The 20028-nt window shown below is 37.5% G+C and overlaps 1 protein-coding gene across 5 annotated transcripts in view; it reads left to right on the top strand.

Moving 5' to 3' along the window:
- The window catches only part of ANKS1B (ankyrin repeat and sterile alpha motif domain containing 1B), a 1136988-nt gene that overhangs the window by 274369 nt on the left and 842591 nt on the right, over nt 1-20028 (top strand). For all 5 annotated transcript variants that reach the window (XM_068970630.1, XM_068970629.1, XM_068970628.1 and 2 more), the window contains exon 9: nt 17765-17908. In XM_068970630.1, coding sequence (XP_068826731.1) covers nt 17765-17908 — 144 coding nt within the window. The remainder of the gene's footprint in view (nt 1-17764; nt 17909-20028) is intronic.

Raw genomic sequence — 20028 nt, 5'->3', positions numbered from 1 at the left:
AAAGGCATACAGATTTCAAAGAAAGAAGTAAAACTCTGTTTTATTCATGGATGATATGATCTTTAACAGAGAAAATGCTAACAAATTCACAAAAAAGCACTAAAATATGTAACTGGGTGTAAGATCATTAATTGTATGCTTTTACATGAAGAACAATTGAAAATTAAAATTAATCTAATGATACCATTGAAAATATTTTCCAAAAACTTGAAATACATGTTTATCCCTACAAATTTAACAAGACATGTGAAAACTGGTGTACTGAATGAGGACTGTGAAAAATAAAAAATACCTAAAGTAAGGAGAGATATACCATGTTCATAAATTGGAAGAATAAATATTGTTATGATATCTGTTCCTCCAAAATTCTACTATAAACTCAAATTCCAAACAAAATTCAAGTAGACTGTTTTTTTTTTTTTTTTTTTTTTTAGACACTGATGTGTTCTAAAATGTGTCTGCAAAGTCAGGGCCTAGAATAGCCAAAAAATTTTTGAAAAACAACAAATTGGAAGGATTCTTTGATTCCGGACTTACTATAAAGCTAAGGTTGTCAAATCAACATGGCAGTGGCATGAGGAGAGAGTGAAAGATCAATGGAACAGAATAGAGAGAGGTTGGAAATATTAATACACCATCACATATATGGTCAGGCCAGCCCCATCCTTCCTCGGCCCTCCAGCTGCCCTGGTGGCCCACCCTCATCCCTCTTGGACCTCAAGTCCTTCTCCCCACCAACTGCTTCTCCCTGTCGTCCCCAGGAGCCTGGTGCCCAGCTCTAGTCGCACAGGGAAGCACAGCTGAGAATGTAAGGTTACTGAGGAAGGAAGGATTGCAGGCTCCTGCAAACAACAGCTTTATGAGTGTGGCAGAGGAAGATGGTGGGGTAGAAGGATGTGCACTCATCTTCTCCTAAGAGAACTCCACAATTACAACTCACTGCTGAACAACCATGGACAGGAGAATGTTGGATCCCACCAAAAAAAGGTATTCCATATCCAAGGGCAAAGGGGAAGCCCCAGCAAGACGGTAGGAGGGGTGAAGTCACATTTAGAATCAAACTCCATACCCACCAGAGACACTTGGAGGGCTCAAACAAACCTTGTGTGCACCAGGACCCAAAGACCCCACAGAAACCGAGGCAGTCCTGTGGAGGTATGGGTCAGCAGTGGCCTGCTGCAGGGGCAGGGGTTCTGGGTGCAGCAGACCTGGGTATGGCATAAGCCCTCTTGGAGGAGGTTGCCATTAACCCCACCATAGAGCCACCAGAACTTACAGGGGACTGTAGAAACAGATTCTTGGATGGCACAAACAAAACCTTGTGCTCACCAGGACCCAGGAGAAAGGAGCTGTGACCCCAAAAAAGACTGACCCAGACTTGCCTGTGAGTGTCCAGGAGTCTCCGGCAGAGGTGTGGGTCAGGGGCACTCAGTGCAGCAGTGCATGCATGGGACCTTTTGAAGAAGGTCACCATTATCTTCATTACCTGGACCATAGTTTGGCCTCAGGTTAAAAAACAGGGAGGGAACACAGCCCTGCCCACCACAGAAAACTGGATTAAAGATTTACTGAGCATGGCCCCACCCATCAGAACAAGACCCAGTTTCCCCCTCAGTCAGTCTCTTCCATCAGCAAGCTTCCATAAGCTTCTTATCCTTACCCACCAGAGGGCCAACCACAAGCACAGACAACTAATCAAATGAATGAAAACCACAATCACAGACAACTAATCAAACTGATCACATGGACCACAGCCTTGTCTAACTCAGTGAAACTGTGAGCCATGCTGTATAGGGCCACCCAAGATGGTCATGGTGGAGAGTTCTGACAAAATGTGGTCCACTAGAGAGGGAATGGCAAACCACTTCATATGCTTTCCTTGAGAATCCTATGAACTGTATGAAAAAGCAAAAAGATAGGACACTGAAAGATGAACTCCCCAGGTTGATAGGTGCCCAATATGCTACTGGAGATCAGTGGAGAACTAATTCCAGAAAGAATGAAGAGACAGAGCCAAAGCAAAAACAACACCCAGTTGTGTATTTGACTAGTGATAGAAGTAAAGTCTGATGCTGTAAAGAACAATATTGCATAGGAACCTGGAATGTTAGGTCAATGAATCAAGGCAAATTGGAAGTGGTCAACAGGAGATGGCAAGAGTGAATATCAACATTTTAGGTAGTAGTGAACTAAAAAGGACTGGAATGGGTGAATTTCACTCAGATGATCATTATATCTAGAACTTTGGACAAGAATCCCTTATAAGAAATGGAGTAGCCATCATAGTCAACAAGAGTCTGAAATGCAGTACCTCGATGCAATCTCAAATGACAGAATGATCTCTGTTTGTTTCCAAGGCAAACCATTCAATAACACGGTGATCCAAGTCTGTGCCTGACCAGTAATCCTTAAAGCTGAACTTGAACAGTTCTATGAGGACCTACAAGACCTTCTAGAACTAACACCAAAAAAAGATGTCCTTTTCATTATAGGGGATTAGAATGCAAAAGTAGGAAGTCAAAAAACACCTGGAGTAACCCGCAAATTTGTCCTTAGAGTACAAAATGAAGCAGGGAAAAGGCTAACAGTTTTGCCAAGAGAACACGCTGGTCACACCCTCTTCCAACAACACAAGAGAAGACTCTACACATGGACAATCACCAGATGGTCAATACCGAAATCAGATTGATTATATTCTTTGCAGCCAAAGATGGAGAAACTCTATACAGTCGGCAAAAACAAGACCAGGAGCTGACTGTGGACGATCATGAACTCCTTATTGCCAAATTCAGACTTAAATTGAAGAACGTAGGGAAAACCACAAGACCATTCAGTATGATATAAATCAAATCCCTTACAATTATCCAGTGGAAGTGAGAACTAGATGCAAGGGATTAGTTCTGATAGACAGAGTGCCTGAAGAACTGTGGACAGAGGTTCATGACATTGTACAGGAGCCAGTGTTCAAGACCATCCCCAAGAAAAAGAAATGCAAAAAGGCAAAATGGCTGTCTGAGGAGGCCTTACAAATAGCTGAGAAAAGAAGAGAAGTGAAAAGCAAAGGAGAAAAGGAAGGATATACCTATTTAAATGCAGAGTTCCAAAGAATAGCAAGGAGAGATAAGAAAGCCTTCCTCAGCAATTGATGCAAAGAAATAGAGGAAAATGAAAGAATGGGGAAGACTAGAGATCTCTTCAAGAAAATTAGAGATACCAATGGTACATTTCATGCAAAGAAGGGCTCAATGAAGGACAGAAATGGAATGGATCTAAAAGAAGCAGAAGATATTAAGAAGAGATGGCAAGAATACACAGAAGAATTATACAAAAAAAGACCTTCATGACCCAGATAATCACGATAGTGTGACCACTCACCTAGCGACAGACATCCTGGAATTAGAAGTCAAGTGTGCCTTAGGAAGCATCACTACGAACAAAGCTAATGGGGGTGATGGAATTCCAGTTGAGCTGTTTCAAATCCTAAAAGATGATGCTGTGAAAGTGCTGCACTCAATAGGCAGCAAATTTTGAAACTCAGCAGTGGCCTCAGGACTGGAAAAGGTCAGTTTTTATTCCAATCCCAAAGAAACGCAATGCCAAAGAATGTTCAAACTACCACACAATTGTACTCATCTCACACGTAGCAAAGTAACGCTCAAAATTCTCTGAGCCAGGCTTCAATAGTCCATGAACCGTGAACTTCCAGATGTTCAAGCTGGTTTTAGAAAAGGCAGAGGTACCAGAGATCAAATTGCCAACATCAGTTGGATCATCAAAAAGCAAGAGAGTTCCATAAAAACATCTTCTTCTGCTTAATTGACTATGCCAAAGCCTTTGACTGTGTACACAACAAACTGTGGAAAAATCTTAAAGAAATGTAAATACCAGACCATCTGACCTACCCGCTGATAAATCTGTATGCAGGACAAGAAGCAGCAGTTAGAACTGGACATGGAACAATGCACTGGTTCCAAATCAGGAAAGGAGTACATCAAGTCTGTATATTGTCACCTTGCTTATTTAACTTATATGCAGAGTACATCATATGAAATGTCAAGCTGGATGAAGCACAAGCTGGAATCAAGATTGCTGGGAGAAATATCAATAACCTCAGACAGAGATACAGATTACACTACCCTTATGGCAGAAAGTGAAGAAGAACCAAAGAGCCTCTTGATGAAAATGAAAGAAGAGAGTGAAAAAGTTGGCTTAAAGCTCAACATTCAGAAAACTAAGATCATGGCATCTGGTCCCTTCACTTCTTGGCAAATAGATGGGGAAATAATGGAAACAGTGAGAGACTATTTTTTTGGGCTCCAAAATCACTGCCTATGGTGACTGCAGCCATGAAATTAAAAGATACTTGCTCTTGGAAGAAAGGATAAAACCAACCTAGACAGATTATTAAAAGCCAGAGACATTACTTTGCCAACAAAAGTCCATCTAGTCAAAGCTATGCTTTTTCCAGTAGTCATGTATGGACGTGAGAGTTGGAGTATAAAGAAAGCTGAGCGCAGAATAATTGATGCTTTTGAGCTGTGGTGTTGGAGAAGACTCTTGAGAGTCCCTTGGACTGCAAGGAGATACAACCAGTCCACCCTAAAGGAAATCAGTCCTGAATATTCATTGGAAGGACTGATGCTGGAGGTGAAACTCCAATCCTTTGGCCACCTGATGCGAAGAACTGACTCATTGGAAAAGAACCTCATGCTGGGAAAAATTGAAGGCGGGAAGAGAAGGGGATGACAGAGGATGATATGGTTGGATGGCATCACAGACTTGGACAAGTTTGAGTAAGCTCCGGGAGTTGGTGATGGACAGGGAGCCTGGTGTGCTGCAGTCCATGGGGTTGCAGAGTCGGACATGACTGAGTGACTGAACTGAACTGAACATAAATGGTATATTGACTTTTTTAAGTTACAGGGAAGTTAAGTTCAGTGGGGAAAAGATAATGTTACCAGTGCAACTGAAACAGCTTCTATTGATATAAGCAATAATGAACCTCAACCTTTGCCTCATACTGCTATGAAAATTAACTCAATGTGTTTCAAAGACCAAAATGTAAAAGCAAACAATATGAAACCAGAATATAGGAGACTATCTTTGTGACTTTGTGTAGGCAAATTTTTAAAATATATTACCTAAATAGTACAAAGAATGTATGCCCAGAATATAGAATATTTTTAAAGAAAAACTCTTACAATTCTGGACATACAATGCAGGGAAATGAATCTAAACATAGGTCTTACAGTCTTCACAAAAATTAACTCAAAGTAGATTGTACACCTAAATGTAAAAGGCAGAATTATAAAGCTCCTATATTGCAGCATAGAAGAAAATCTACATGACCTCAGGTATGGTGATGACTTTTTAGATTCAATACTAAGGACCTGAATCACGAAAGAAATAATTGGTAAGTAGACTTCATTAATATTGGAGAAGGAAATGGCAACCCACTCCAGTGTTTTTGCCTTGAGAATCCCAGGGACGGGGGAGCCTGGTGGGCTGCAGTCTATGGAGTCACATAGAGTTGGACACGACTGAAACGACTTAGCAGCAGCAGCAGACTTCATTAATAAAATTTCTCCTCTGTGAAAGACAGAGTCAAGAGAAAGAAGAGATAAGCCTAAGATTGGGAGAAAATATTTGTTAAACATATATCTGCTAAAGGACTGTTATCCATAATATACAAAGAACTCATAACTTAGCAGTTTGAAAACTGACAACTGACTTAAAAATGGGGCAAGGCCTTAACAGACACTTCATCTAAGAAGATATACAAATGGCAAATAAGCATATGCAAAGATGTCCCATATCATATGTTATCAGGGAAATGCACATTAAAACCAGAGTGAGGTACTATTGCACAACTGCTAGAATGGTCAAAATACAGAAACCTGACAATACCAAATGCTGACACAAGATGTGGAGCTCAAATGTGAAGCAAGGGAAACTTACTTATTGCTGATGGGGATACAAAATGGTACTGACACTTAGCAGACAGTTACTACAGAACTAAACCTACCCTTACCAGATGATCCAGAGCAATCTTGCTTCTTGGTATTTATCTAAAGTAATTGAAAACTTTTGTCTACACAAAAAATAAGCACAAGGATGTCTATAGCAGCTTTATTCATAATTGCCAAAACTTGGAAGAAACCAAAATGTCTCTCAGTCGATCAAGTGTGGCACATCCAGGCAATGGAATATTATTCAGAGATTAAAAAGAAACCTATTATTCAGAGCTTTGAAATGAGCTATGAAAAGCCAGGAAAAGGTGTGGAGGAAACTTAAATGTATGTTACAATAAAAAGAAGCCAGTTTGAAAAGGCTATATTCTTTATAACATTCTTGAACGGGCAAACCTATAGAGACAGTAAAAAAGAACAGTGGTTGGGTTCAGAGGGTGAATAGGTGGAACACAGGATCTTTAGGGCAGTGAAAATATTCTATATGTTATCATAATAATATATACACATCATTATGAAAGTGAAAGTGAAAGTCACCCCATGGTGTCCAACTCTTTGTGACACCATGGACTCTATAATCCATGGAATTCTTCAGGCCAGATACTGGAGTGGGTAGCTGTCCCCTTTTCCAGGGGATTTCCCAACCCAGGGATCAAACCCAGGTCTCCTGCATTGCAGGCAGATTCTTTACCAGCTGTGCCACCAGGGAAGCCCAAGAATACTGGAGTGGATAGCCTATCCCTTCTCCAGCAGGTCTTCCCAACCCAGGAACCCAACCGGGGTCTCCTGCATTGCAGGCAGATTCTTTACCAGCTGTGCCACGGGGAAGCCCAAGAATACTGGAGTGGATAGCCTATCCCTTCTCCAGCACATCTTCCCAACCCAGGAACCCAACCAGGGTCTCCTGCATTGCAGGCAGATTCTTTATCAGAAGAGCTACCAGCGAAGTCCACATGTCATTATAAATTTGTATAAACCCTTACAATGTACAGGAGTAAACTGTAATATCAACTATGGACTTGGGATCGTTACAGTGTATCAGTGTAGGTTCATTAATATCAAGTGTAACAAATGTACCTCTGTGGTGGGGGATGTTTATAAAGAGAGCTTTGCATGTCTAGGGGCTTGAGGCAGATGGGAAATCTCTGTACCTTCATCTCAATTTTGCTGTGAACCTTAAATGACTCTAAAAAGAATAGTCTTCATTAAAAAAAAAGTTTATAATTCAACAGTAAGAAGTCAAATTAACCCAATTAAAAATGGACAAATGGTTTGAAAGGATATTTCACACCAAATCACATGTGTCTGGCCTAGCACAGGAGAAGATATAACACGTTGGCAGTCACAGAAGTGGAAATTAAAAGTGCTAAAGGCACTTAAAAGGCAGCACCACATGTCTTCTGGAATGGCTAAATTAAGTGTTTCCAAGAATGGGAAGATACTAGAACGTTAATATGAATGTAAAGTGTACAAACACTTTGGAAAACATTTTGATAATTTCCTAAAAAGTTTAAAATACACTTACCATGTAACCTGGTATTTTAGGTGTTTACCTAAGAGAAACAGAAATTTATGTTCACATATAGAATTATATGTGAATGTTCATGGAAACTTTATTCATAATGGCTCCAAACTGGAAACAACCTAAATGTCTATTAAAGGAAGAGTATATAAAAAAGTTTTGATGTATCCATACAGTAAAATACTACTTAGCATTAGAAAGGAATACACTACTGATACGTGTAAAATAAAGATGTATCTCAAACACATTATGCTGAGCAAAAGAAGCCAGACCTAAAGTGTATACTTTGTGATTCCATTTTTGTGAAGTTCTACAAAGGACCTGTCTAATAGAGTGATAGAAAAAAGATTTCTGGGGCCAGGAGTTGGTGGGTACTGACCAGGGGTGAGCACGGGGTAACCATTTGTGGTGATGGTTACACAAGTGTATGCTTTTATCAAAAGTTATCAACCTGTATATTAAAATGGGTGCATATTATATATATAAACAATACCTCAGTAAGAAACTATTTGAAAACTAGTATTTGTTTATGTAAAATGATCTGTCATGAAGAATATTTTCCAAAAGTTGCATATTTTGCCTCTTATACTAAATCTTGCAGAAAAAATAAGCTTGAGTCAACTTTCTAAAAGTAACCTTTATCTTTTTGAAATTTAGCTTTGACCTCTTGTGCATAAACCTGACATCAGTGTAGACTTCTTTCTCTCTCATTTCATAATAATAAACAATATTATTATGCCAGAGTCAGATAAATGAACAAAAGTTTTAAGAGACATACATAAGAACATATAAATTGATGCTAGTACTCTTATGGCAGAAAATGAAGAACTAAAAAGCCTCTTGAAGAAACTGAAAAACTTATCTTAAAACTCAACATTCAGAATTCTAAGATCATGGCATCCAGTCCCATCACTTCATGGCAAATAGATAGGGAAATAATGGAAACAGTGAGAGACTTTATTTTGGGGGCTCCAAAATCACTACAGATGGTGACGGCAGCCATGATATTAAAACACACTTGCTCCTTGGAAGAAAAACTATGACCAACCTAGATAGCATATTAAAAAGCAGAGACATTACTTTGCCAACAAAAGTCCATTTAGTCAAAGCTATACTTTTTCCAGTAGTCATGTGTGGATGTGAGAGTTGGACTATAACGAAGGCTGAATGCCAAAGAATTGAAGCTTTTGAACTGTGGTGTTGGAGAAGACTCTTCAGAGTCCTTTGGACTGCAAGGAGATCCAACCAGTCCATCCTAAAGGAAGTCAGTCCTGGATATTCATCAGAAGGACTGACACTGAAGCTAAAACTCCAATCCTTTGGCCACCTGATGTGAAGAACTGACTCATTTGAAAAGACCCTGATGCTGGGAAAGATTGAAGGCAGGATGAGAAGGGGATGACAGAGGATGAGATGGTTGGATGGCATCACTGACTTGATGGGCATGAGTTTGAGTAAACTCTGGGAGTTGGTGACAGACAGGGAAACCTGGCATGCTGCAGTCTATGAGGTCACAAAGAGTTGGACAAGACTGAGCGACTGAACTGAACTGAACTGAGTACTAAAGTAGAATAAGAAACCAAATAAGTTCTTCTTTGAAGTTTCCTAGATGGCCCTGCAAAGAATGTCAGCTATGTAAAGAGGTAGCAGGTGGGGACACAGTGTGTTGGAACACAGCGTTTTAGAGCAATTACAATGAACGTCTCATGTACTATTAAAAAGAGAATAGTTCTCCTTAATCTAGTCTTCAATATTCCTTGCAACTAAAATACTTGCTTTAATAGCAATTCTGTCCTTTAATAAATGTGAATACTGGAGAATCTCCAGGTTTAAAATATCACCATGCACAGTGATATTATTTTGATGTGTGGATTATAGAAGGTGGACTCAGTGTACTCATTGGCCTAAAGAATTTGTTCTTCCTTTTCCTTGCTGGTATAAATCAGTTTAGGATGTATAGGTAACTACAAATAAATCTGAGAGAGATTTCATTTTTCAGAAGACCCTAATGCATCTGTTGTGAATTTCACTAACTTGGAGCAAATGACTGTGGTGAAAAGATAGTATAAGATAGCTCTGGAGTTATTCTCAGAAAATTTAAAGCAGATGTTTCAGTTCAGTCTCTCAGTAGTGTCTGACTCTTTGCAACCCCATGAACCGCAGCATGCCAGGCCTCCCTGTGCATCACCAACTGCTGGAGTCTACCCAAACCCATGTCCATTGAGTTGGTGATGCCATCCAACCATCTCATCCTCTGTCGTCCCCTTCTCCTGCTGCCTTAAATCTTACTAGAATCGCATTTCCCTGCATTATAAAAGGTAAAGTAATTTGAAGAGCAGATAAAAATTTCTATGGGAAGAAATAGACACCAAAGAAGATGAAACCATCCTTCTACCCAACCATCATCACAGGGAGACAAATATTTGTTGGGGATGAGGAATGATTAAGTTGTGCAATTTAAAGTTTAGTCTCCTCAACTACAGAGTTTTTGTTAAACTCTAAATTGCTTGCTAATAGTTGGCATAAAGGCGTTCTTTAATGAAATCAAGCAGATATTGAGTTCTATAGTAGTTTGAACATGGAATGAATATAGTGAGGGCAAGGGAATATAGAGGAGTCAGAAGATAAAGGACACTAAATTCAAGGTTAGTTAAATTGATGCCTCCTAGTATCAGTGAGAATATTCACATTATTAAAATTTTTAGGGCAAGCTGACATTCACTCACTCACTCATCATTTATTTAATCAACACATAGGCACTGGTTTTGTGGTATCTAAACCAACAGACACCTCTGCAGCTATGCAGTTTGTAATCCAGTAGGGAAAGGAGTTATTTCTTAACCATTTCCTTATTTATTTGGCTGTGCCCGATCTTGGAGCATGTGGGATCTTCATTCCTCCATGTAGCACATGGGATCTTTAGTTGCAGCTTGCAAACTCTTAATTGCAGCGTGTGGAATCTACTTTCCTGACCAGGGATCAAACCTGGGCCCCCTGCATTGGGAGTACGGAGTCTTAGCCACTGGACTACCAGGGAAGTCCCAGGAAAGGAGTTAGTGAACGAAAGTCATCTAATTAGTTTTTAAAATTTTATTTGTGATAATTACTATAAAAATATCAGGATGCTGTGAAAGTATATAAGAAAGGAAACTAATTTTGGGGTACCAAAAAGGACTATCAGAGGGATTGAATTAAGTTCACATCTAGAGTACAAAGAAGATTAATCATGATGAAGACAAGAGAAGAGATTGCTCCATGAATTTATTAGGTTTTAGTACAATAGCAAGTAACAGAAAATCCAAATAGCAGTGGCTTGAAATGGAGAAGTTTATTTCACTCCACTTACATAACTTAGGGCTGGACTGTCCAAGGATGGACTGTCCTCATCAGTACAAGGAACCCAGGATTATTCTATTTGTTGTTCCACTATGTATATCCTCTAGTTCCAAGGATCCTTCATGGTCCAGGATGACTGCTCTAGCTCTAATCATTTCATTAGCACTCCAGTCAGCAGAAAGAGGAAAGAGAAGAAGGAAGGACATGCCTCTTTAAGAACATTTCTTATATCCCAGGGTTATACCTTAATAACACGGCCACATTTAGCTGTGACAGAGATTGGAAAAATGGTTTGTATTCAAAGCTAACATGCTTGCATGCTAAGTTGCTTCAGTCCTGTCTGACTGTGAGCCTATGGACTGTAGCCTGCCAGGCTCCTCTGTCCATGGGATTCTCCAGGAAAGAATACTGGAGTGGGTTCCCATGCCCTCCTCCAGGGGATCTTCCTGATTCAGGGATCCAACCCACATCTCTTCTGTCCCCTGCATTGACAGTTGGATTCATTACCACTAGTGCCGTTTGGAAAGCCCCAAAGAAGACATGTGCCCAGATGAAAATTAGGATTCTATTACTGTAGAAAAAGAGGGCTAGGTGTTCTATTATAGTGGAGACAACTAATAGCCTCTGTAAGAGAAAACTGTATGTACTTAGATAAAGTTCTATATAAGAGAAAGTTTGATGTATTCAAAAGAAAGAGCATAGTGTGTTTAAATGTTATGAGCAAAGGGAAGGAAGAATGATGGAAATGGGACAAAACTAGGTAATGCAGGTAATGGCAAATCATACACAGCCTCTGAAATCATGTTAAGAATTTTGAATTTTATCCAAAGAACAATGAAAAACTATTAAAAGTTTTAAAGGAAGAGGGTAACATTTTCAATTTTTCATATAAGAAATTTTTTTTCTCTTGTCATGGTGTGGAGACTTTGGAAATATATGTTGTTGTTGCGTTAGTCGCTCAGTTGTGTCCAACTCTTTGCGACCCCAGGGACTGTAGCTCGTCAGGCTCCTCTGTCCATGGGATTCTCTAGGCAAGAGTACTGGAGTGGATTGCCATTCTCTTTTCCAGGGAATCTTCCTTACCCAGGGATTGAACCCAGTTCTTCTGAATTGCAGGCAGATTCTTAACCATCTGAGCCACCCAATAAGGGTACTCTTTGGCATACAATTGTATATTTATCAATTCTGACAAAGCACTGGACATGAGTTCAAATCTAGATGGACATGCACTGAATGTTTGTAATGGTAATTAATGTCAGAAAAGCTTCACTTTCTCCTTTTTAACTTTTTATTTTGAATGATTTGTTTTACAATAAGCATGTGTTACTTTAAGTTTCTTTAAAAGTTAATGAATCATTTTCAGTTTTGAAAAACAAACACAAAAAGACTTTGCTGATTTGCAGACCAGATTGCTGACTCCTGTCCCTAATGATCTTTCTTTGTTTTGCCCTCTGTTTCTGATGGTTGCCTTCTCCCTGGAGTCTGCCCATTTGCCAGGTCTCTTTGCATTGACAATTCTTTTAGACTGTTTTCCTACTTTTTAATTTGATGTTTGCATTTCTGATAGGATGAGAAGTAGCTTTGTCTCATTCCATCATCCCATTTCCCCACTCACAGGTTGTTCTCCTATATCCTGGCTCTGTCGAGAAGCATCAGTTTCTGCTTTTCTTCCAGGGACTTTTGGACAGGATGTAGATGTCCTTGGAGCTTTCTTGGTGGCTCAGACGATAAAGAATCTGCCTACAATGCTAGAGTTCGATACCTGGGTTTGATCCCTGAGTCAGGAAGATCCCCTGGAGAAGGGAATGGCTACCCACTCCAGTATTCTTGCTTGGAGAATTCCATGGACAGAGGAGCCTGGTGGGACTAACACTGGACATCCTTGGATTTTCTCTTCTCCCCCCGCCAGCGTGTTTCTAAAGACATGCATTCAAGGATTGACTAATGAGGATTAAAGAGTCTGTATGGGAACCATATCTGATTCTTGATCCTTTTCCTGAACAGTATACACTTTAATTGCTTAGATTTACAATTTCTTTTAACTTTTAACTTTTTTATTTTGTATTGGAGTATAGCTGATTAATAATGTAATAGTTTCAGGTGAACAGCACAGGGACTCAGCCATACATATACCTGTATCTTTTCTCCCCCAAATTCAGCTCTCATCCAGGTTGCCACATAACATTGTAGACTTACAGAATTTTGGACTTAAAAAAAAATTTAAAGGCCATCAATGATAAAGTATAACATAACACAGAAACTCCTTTGTGGATATTCTGAATATTTTTAATATCTTTTGTCTCTTTAAAAAGTTCTAGAAATTAGAAACTTCCTTCTAATTAGTAGTTCTGAGAAAGATTATAGGACCTCGAGTCAGAGGAATTGTATTATAATCTGTCCTAAGTTGTAGGATGACCTTGCAAAGTGAGTAACATTGAATTGTACACAGCTAACTTCTAAACTGTCTTTAGGGGGCAGCTAACAATGGCACCCCACTCCAGTACTCTTGCCTGGAAAATCCATGGACAGAGGAGCCTGGTAGGCTGCAGTCCATGGGGTCGCTAGGAGTCTGAGACGACTGAGCGACTTCACTTTCACTTTTCACTTTCATGCATTGGAGAAGGAAATGGCAACCCACTCCAGTGTTCTTGCCTGGAGAATCCCAGGGACGGGGGAGCCTGGTGGGCTGCCGTCTAAGGGATCGCACAGAGTCGGACACGACTGAAGCGACTTAGCAGCAGCAGCAGCAGCAGCAACTTCTAACAGCTAACTTCTAAACTGTCTTTAGGGGGCAGTACTAAACCATAAAATTTATAAAATAAATGTTGCTACTTTTGCTAATGCTATTGGCAAATGTTAATATAAAATAAAACTAAAATAACAATATGAGACTTGTGATACAATTATATATACCTCTTATTATTAGTAAAATTTTCTAGGTAGTCAAATGAAATGTTAGTTTAAAACTCATTCCTTTAATGATTATTTAATAAATAATTATTAAATTACATTATCCAAAAGCACATAGTAAGAGATGCAATTGTGAATAAGGCATATTTGCTTTCGGATAACTTACAATTAACTAAGAAAGATAATTTGTATGTGTCTGTTTGTGTGTATATAACTCTTACAGGCCAAAGATTATAATAAAAATAACATTTATTGATTATTTTTTATGGGCTTCCACAGTAGGTAGCTCAGTGGTAAAGAATCTGCCTGCAATGCAGGAGACACGGAAGACGCGCCTCTGATCCCTGGGTCTGGAGGAGCCCCTGGAGGAGGAAATGGCACCCCCTTCCAGTATTCTTGCTGGGAAAATCTCCTGGACAGAGAAGACTGGCAGGCTGCAGTCCATAGCGTCTCAGAGAGTCAGACATGACTGAGTGACAGCACTGCAGCAGCACTGATTATTTTTCATCTACCTGTCACTGTCAAGCAACTAATTTTATCCTCATATAACCCCTTCAAGTAGGAATGATTATTATGCCTACTTTGCAGATAAGGAAACTGAGGATTAGTCAGATTATGTGATTTGCTCAGTAACACAGCTTGCAAGTGGCAGAGCCAGGAATATATATCTATTTGTATATATTAAACATATATCTGTTTGACTATAAAACTTTTGCTCTTTGCCACTGTACCATTTGTCATTTCAAAGTCTATGTGAAATAACAGAATACACAAACTGACAGAAAGAACTGAAGACTTTCAGAAGAGAACAAAATCCTTCCTGTTTGTGGTAAATCTGGAAAATTTTATGTAAGAGGTGAAATCTGAACTATATCTTGAGGAATCAATAGTATTATAGGAGAACAATAGCTAAAAACTGTGGTTAATACTTATTGAAACCTGTCTGTGTGTCAGGTACCATATATTCATTACCTTATTTTTCAGGAAAAATTTACTGTATTATTTTCCCACTGCATAAAGTAGGTGAGGCTGCCAGTGGTCCTATACTCTGAAAATCACACTAATTAGTAGGCTAAAAAGTAAGAGAGTTAGAACTTGAATCCAGGATTAATTTTAGAGTCTAAACTGTTAACCAGTACAATAGTTGTATGGAGAAGTAAGGTGGAGGGCATGAACAAAAGCACACACAAATTAGGAAAGGATAAATAATTCCATTTGGTTATAGCCTTGGGTGAATAAAAGGGAGTAAGAAAGGGGCTGAAAAACAGTTTGACCATAAAACCTTGAAGCCATATTAAGGAATATGGATATTATTAGCTCTACAATGGGAAGTAATTGAAGAATTATGAGCTGGGAACAGACATAAGCAGTTTTTCTTTGGGGAGGAGAAAGAGACAGAAGATGTTAGCCAAGCATATGATTTATACTGCCATGTGTGTCAACCTTGATGGCCAAACCAATAATTGATCATGAGTTGGTGAAAGAGATGCCCATTTGATCATTCTAGTCATTTTTATAGATAGCATTGATCAAACATATGAATTGGATGCCCTAGAGTTAGGCAGTCTGGATTAGGATTCTTTTTCTGTCACTTACCATCTCCATGACCTTGGGTTTTCCTTTACTTCTTGTGGCTTAGTTTAGTATTTTCCTGAAAGTCTTGTGTGAATTAAAATAATGAATAATAGAGGGCTCAGTAGATTGTAGCACTGTATTATTGTAGTATAAAAGCACTGTAGCATTGTATTATATCTTACAGACAGTAACTCATTGAAGGACTATTGAAGTTCTTAATTTCTCAGTTATTGAAAATTGATAAAGGGAAATGTAAGAGGTGAATGCAAAAACCAGTCATATTGTGAAGTCTTATATGCTGTTTTGTAAAGCAACAACTTTTAGGGGGAGATGGGTGCTATTTACAATTCAGTATGTAAACTATCTTTACTAACTTCAGTAATCATGATCTATCAATGTTATACTGAACACTACACTCTGAATATTTCTAGACAAACTTATTGTCTTTGCTATTAAAAAAATACTATCTGCTGGATATTCAGCAGGTTCTTTTTTTTTTAATTTTTATTTTTACTTTATTTTACTTTACAATACTGTATTGGTTTTGCCATACATTGACATGAATCCGCCACGGGTGTACATGAGTTCCCAATCCTGAACCCTCCTCCCACCTCCCACCCCATATCATCTCTCTGGATCATCCCCGTGCACCAGCCCCAAGCATCCTGTATCCTGCATCGAACATAGACTGGTGATTCAGGTTCTTTTAAGGTGGAATTTTTCTTTTGTTCTGGCAAAATTTCTTGAATTGTTACTTTGACAGTTTCTTGTTACCTCTACTTGGAACTCTTAGTTTGATCCCTTAATTTTCTTAACTTTTAACTTCTTCTGTTCTGTCCTCTGGAGAATTTGCTCAGACTTATTTTCCAACTGTTCTATTGGATTTTATGTATTCTCTCTCTCTGAGGATACTGTTTATAATTTTTATCTGTATATTTAGTTTGACCTGTTAAAAGCTTCCTTCCAATATACGGCTATCATACTCTTGTTCATATTTAACTGAAAAATTAGAAACTGTTTATGTGGATGGAGTTTGTTGGGGAGGGGTTTCATGGTAGGCATTAAGGCATGGACCCCTCTACCATTTTCCTAAGTACTTACAGATTGTTTTTCTTGAGCAGTCCAGAGTATACTCTCATCTGCTACCTGGGAGATATGAACTTAGCTGCCATGCTCTCTAAGACGAATGTGGGAAGAAGGCACTGGGGCAGGTGGAGCATCTTTATTTACTACATAGATATTCACTAAATTTCATTGTTTTTAAAGAGGCATCCCTCAGTTCACTGTGCCTGGTTTCTTAGAATTCATAATCCCTTTGCTTCAACCTCACCAGAAGGTAAATCTCCAATTTCTTGTCAGGTGGTGAAGGTTTATTTTCTTGGCTGGGTGATGAGTCTGGGGTCTAATTTCTAATATAGAGTTTCTATTCTGTTTTAGCTCCACCAGCACCTACAAAATTTCTTGCATTGTTACTTCACAGGTAGTCAGTCTCTCTCATTCATAAGTCCTTTAGAGGAGTTGAATCATGAATAGATCTGCTTTTTGTTCTTCCTCTTTGCAGACAATTTGCTTTCCGTTTCCTCAGGTTTTCTATATGAAATTGATAAATCATCTGTTTATCATTGTCTAAATGTTTTCTAGATATTGCTCATCTGTTAACTTCCCCCCTGTTGTCCTTGTCCTTATGGTTTAGATCATTTTTGCAAAAGTTGTGCTATCATTTAAGTGAGATTTGAAAAGTAGCAAAACTAAATATGTTTGCTTAGCATGGAAGTCCTATTATTAACTTTAAAAGTGTCACCCCTCTTTCAAGGGCTTCCCAGGAGACATAAAAGACAGGGGTTCAGTCCCTGGGTGTAGAAGATCCTTTGGAGGAGGGCAAAGCTCCTGACTCCAGTATTCTTGTCTAGAGAATCCCATGGGCAGAGGAGCCTGGTGGGCTATAGTTCCAGGGGTTGCAAAGAGTTAAACATGACTGAAGCGACTTAGCACATACCCCTCTTATGCATATAATATAAAATTTTATGAATTTCTTCTTTTTCCCAAAAATGAGTCTACTTTTTGATGACATTGTGAAAAAAAAGGACTTTTTATCAATTCCTATTTCAATATTTTCATTTTGTTCCTCTGATTGCATTAGAAATCAAAATGTTTGTTGCTGTTTTTATGTTCTCTTGAGTCATTTTCATGTCCTGTTCTTCAGCATGAACTTTGCAATTTACTAATCTTTGTCACCCAGTTTTTTCACTTTGTTTTCTTTCACACTCAACTTAAAATTAAATTATACATATTTTTTGGCTGATTTCCATAGCACAGTCACATAACTATGGCCAAAATTAAGCTAATTTCTTCTTGCCAACATACACCATGAGAAATTTATGTAATTTAATTGATGTTAAGATATTTAACTGACATTGATATAATATATTGGTATATATAAATTTAATTTCAGAGAACTTCATCTACAATAAATTTGTCACCAGGAGAAGTGGAAGAAGATGATGATGATGAAAACACTTGTGGGCCCTCAGGACTCTGGGAAGCATTAACTCCTTGTAACGGATGTAGGAATCTTGGCTTCCCCATTCTTGCACAGGTAATGGTTTACTTTCTTAAGATACAATAAAACATAAAAATGGTTGCCTAGGTTTTTAAGTAAATCTTTTTTATTACCACTGAAAATCCAGTTAGTATTTTATTTATACTTTGAAATTTTTCTTCAATTGAGGGTCAGTAAAATGCTTATATAACTAGCTGTACATGTATGCATAAGTCAACACATACTCTACATAATTATAATTTTATTTTGGTCATGATGCTAGCTCTAGAAAAATTGAGTTGTATAAGAGGTTTTAGTATTGATGAGTTTGAAATATTTCATTTTAAAGAATGCTATTTTGAAATTAAATCATTATTCATATTTAAATAATAGTAAAATGATTTAAAAGAAATCATGTGAGAGCTCTCCAAAAGCATAGTGATTTTTTTTCTTAGCATATGGAATATTGTAGAATAATGTGTGCCACTGACAATTATGCACTACAATCCCAAAATGAGAATAGAACACTATAACATTGATTATAATTTTGAAATCATTTCACTACTCATTAAGTCACTTTTAATTCTATTGTATCACCCTCAGATTTTTCTTGTGCATTGTGATTCACAAGCCCTTAGAGGAGCTTCAGAAATAAATACAACAAGCCAAACAGAATTAGAAAATTTGAAGCCACAATAAATTCATTTCTACATAAAGATGAAAAAGCACTTAATATGAAAAATAGTGTAATGGCAAAGGTGTGTTTATGTAATTACACAAAATATAAGTGGAAAAATAATCTAGGCTAAGAAAGAATTCAGTATATCTCAAAAATATTATTTTCTGTTTTGCAACAAATATGAAGCAGTTGTGTTCAAGAAACCGTTACATGTTTTTACATCTATGTCATAATTTAATCACAGCCACTCAAATTCCAATATTGATTTATTGCACTTAAAGAATCTCTTCATCTTAATATAAACTATTTATAAAACTTTAAGACAATTTATACTAACCTTACAGAATTGTTTTCAATATTTACCAGCCTGTGAGATCCATAAAGGTACACTATGTATTGCTCAGTGTCTATGATTTAATGCCAACATTGTTCCTGGAATATTGTCAGAATTACATAGTATTTGAATTAAATGATTTTCTATAGGGTTTCATTTCTTCACTTGTTGATGTTTGATAGAAACCAATGCAATCCTGTAAAAAAAATTATCCTTCAATTAAAAATAAATAAATTTAAAAATGCTTTTATGTATTTAAAAGGGTGTGTTTGTGTGTATGTTAGTCAAGGGTATAGGAAAAAGGAAGTTAAGAAACATAGGTTTTGATTTTATTAATATACTCTTATCTGCTTAACAGTTTACCAATAATTGAACGCTTTTACCTATTTTTTGGCTCATAAAATTAATATCTTTGTATTTTTATTTTCAAAAGTAGAATTCTTATAAAATAGCAGAACTCTAAGCTATCATAATATATGACTGTATCTGGGTTCTCCATCACCTTATTAACATTTACATTTATTTTTTAAATTTTAACTTATTTTGTTCTACTAGGTTTGGGAGTAGGCTTGGTAGTAACTTGCTTTTGTTTATAATTTTTAATATTTTTCTTTGCCATTTTTCGGTGTAGGCTTGTATTACTTGAATAAATATTGAGTATTACTATTTTAATAGCTATATTTACCCTAAATTGTTTCCCGATCTGAAGTTTTTCTTCCTTTTATAATATTGTATGGGCATATGTTGTGTAGTTTTTTAACCATCAAAGTCACTAAACTTTATGGTCTTTTTAAAAAATTCATTTCATCTAGAATTTCTTTAAAAAAATTTCAAATATGGCTTTATATTTGTTTTTAACTTGTTGATATCTAGTTTTTCTATGACCTTACATTTGACAGTAGCTCTCATTCCTTTCATTATATGCCATCATGCTTGGCTTAGGTTTTTTTCTGAATGTCTTATTTTAATTTTCCTATTTTTAAAAACAATGATCCACTTTGATATTTTTGCACATATACTTCAGGAGAAATATCATTGTATTAAAACTGTTAGCTGACATGACTATCTGCTTTTTAATTTATATTTTATACTCTGTCAGGTTTAAAAAGTATTCTTATTGGGTTTTTAATTGTTACTGCTTTAAATGTATAAACTTACTTGAGA

Source organism: Capricornis sumatraensis, chromosome 4, assembly GCF_032405125.1.
Source record: "Capricornis sumatraensis isolate serow.1 chromosome 4, serow.2, whole genome shotgun sequence".
NCBI classification, from domain to species: domain Eukaryota; kingdom Metazoa; phylum Chordata; class Mammalia; order Artiodactyla; family Bovidae; genus Capricornis; species Capricornis sumatraensis.
This window is presented reverse-complemented; position numbering and strand designations above follow the sequence as displayed.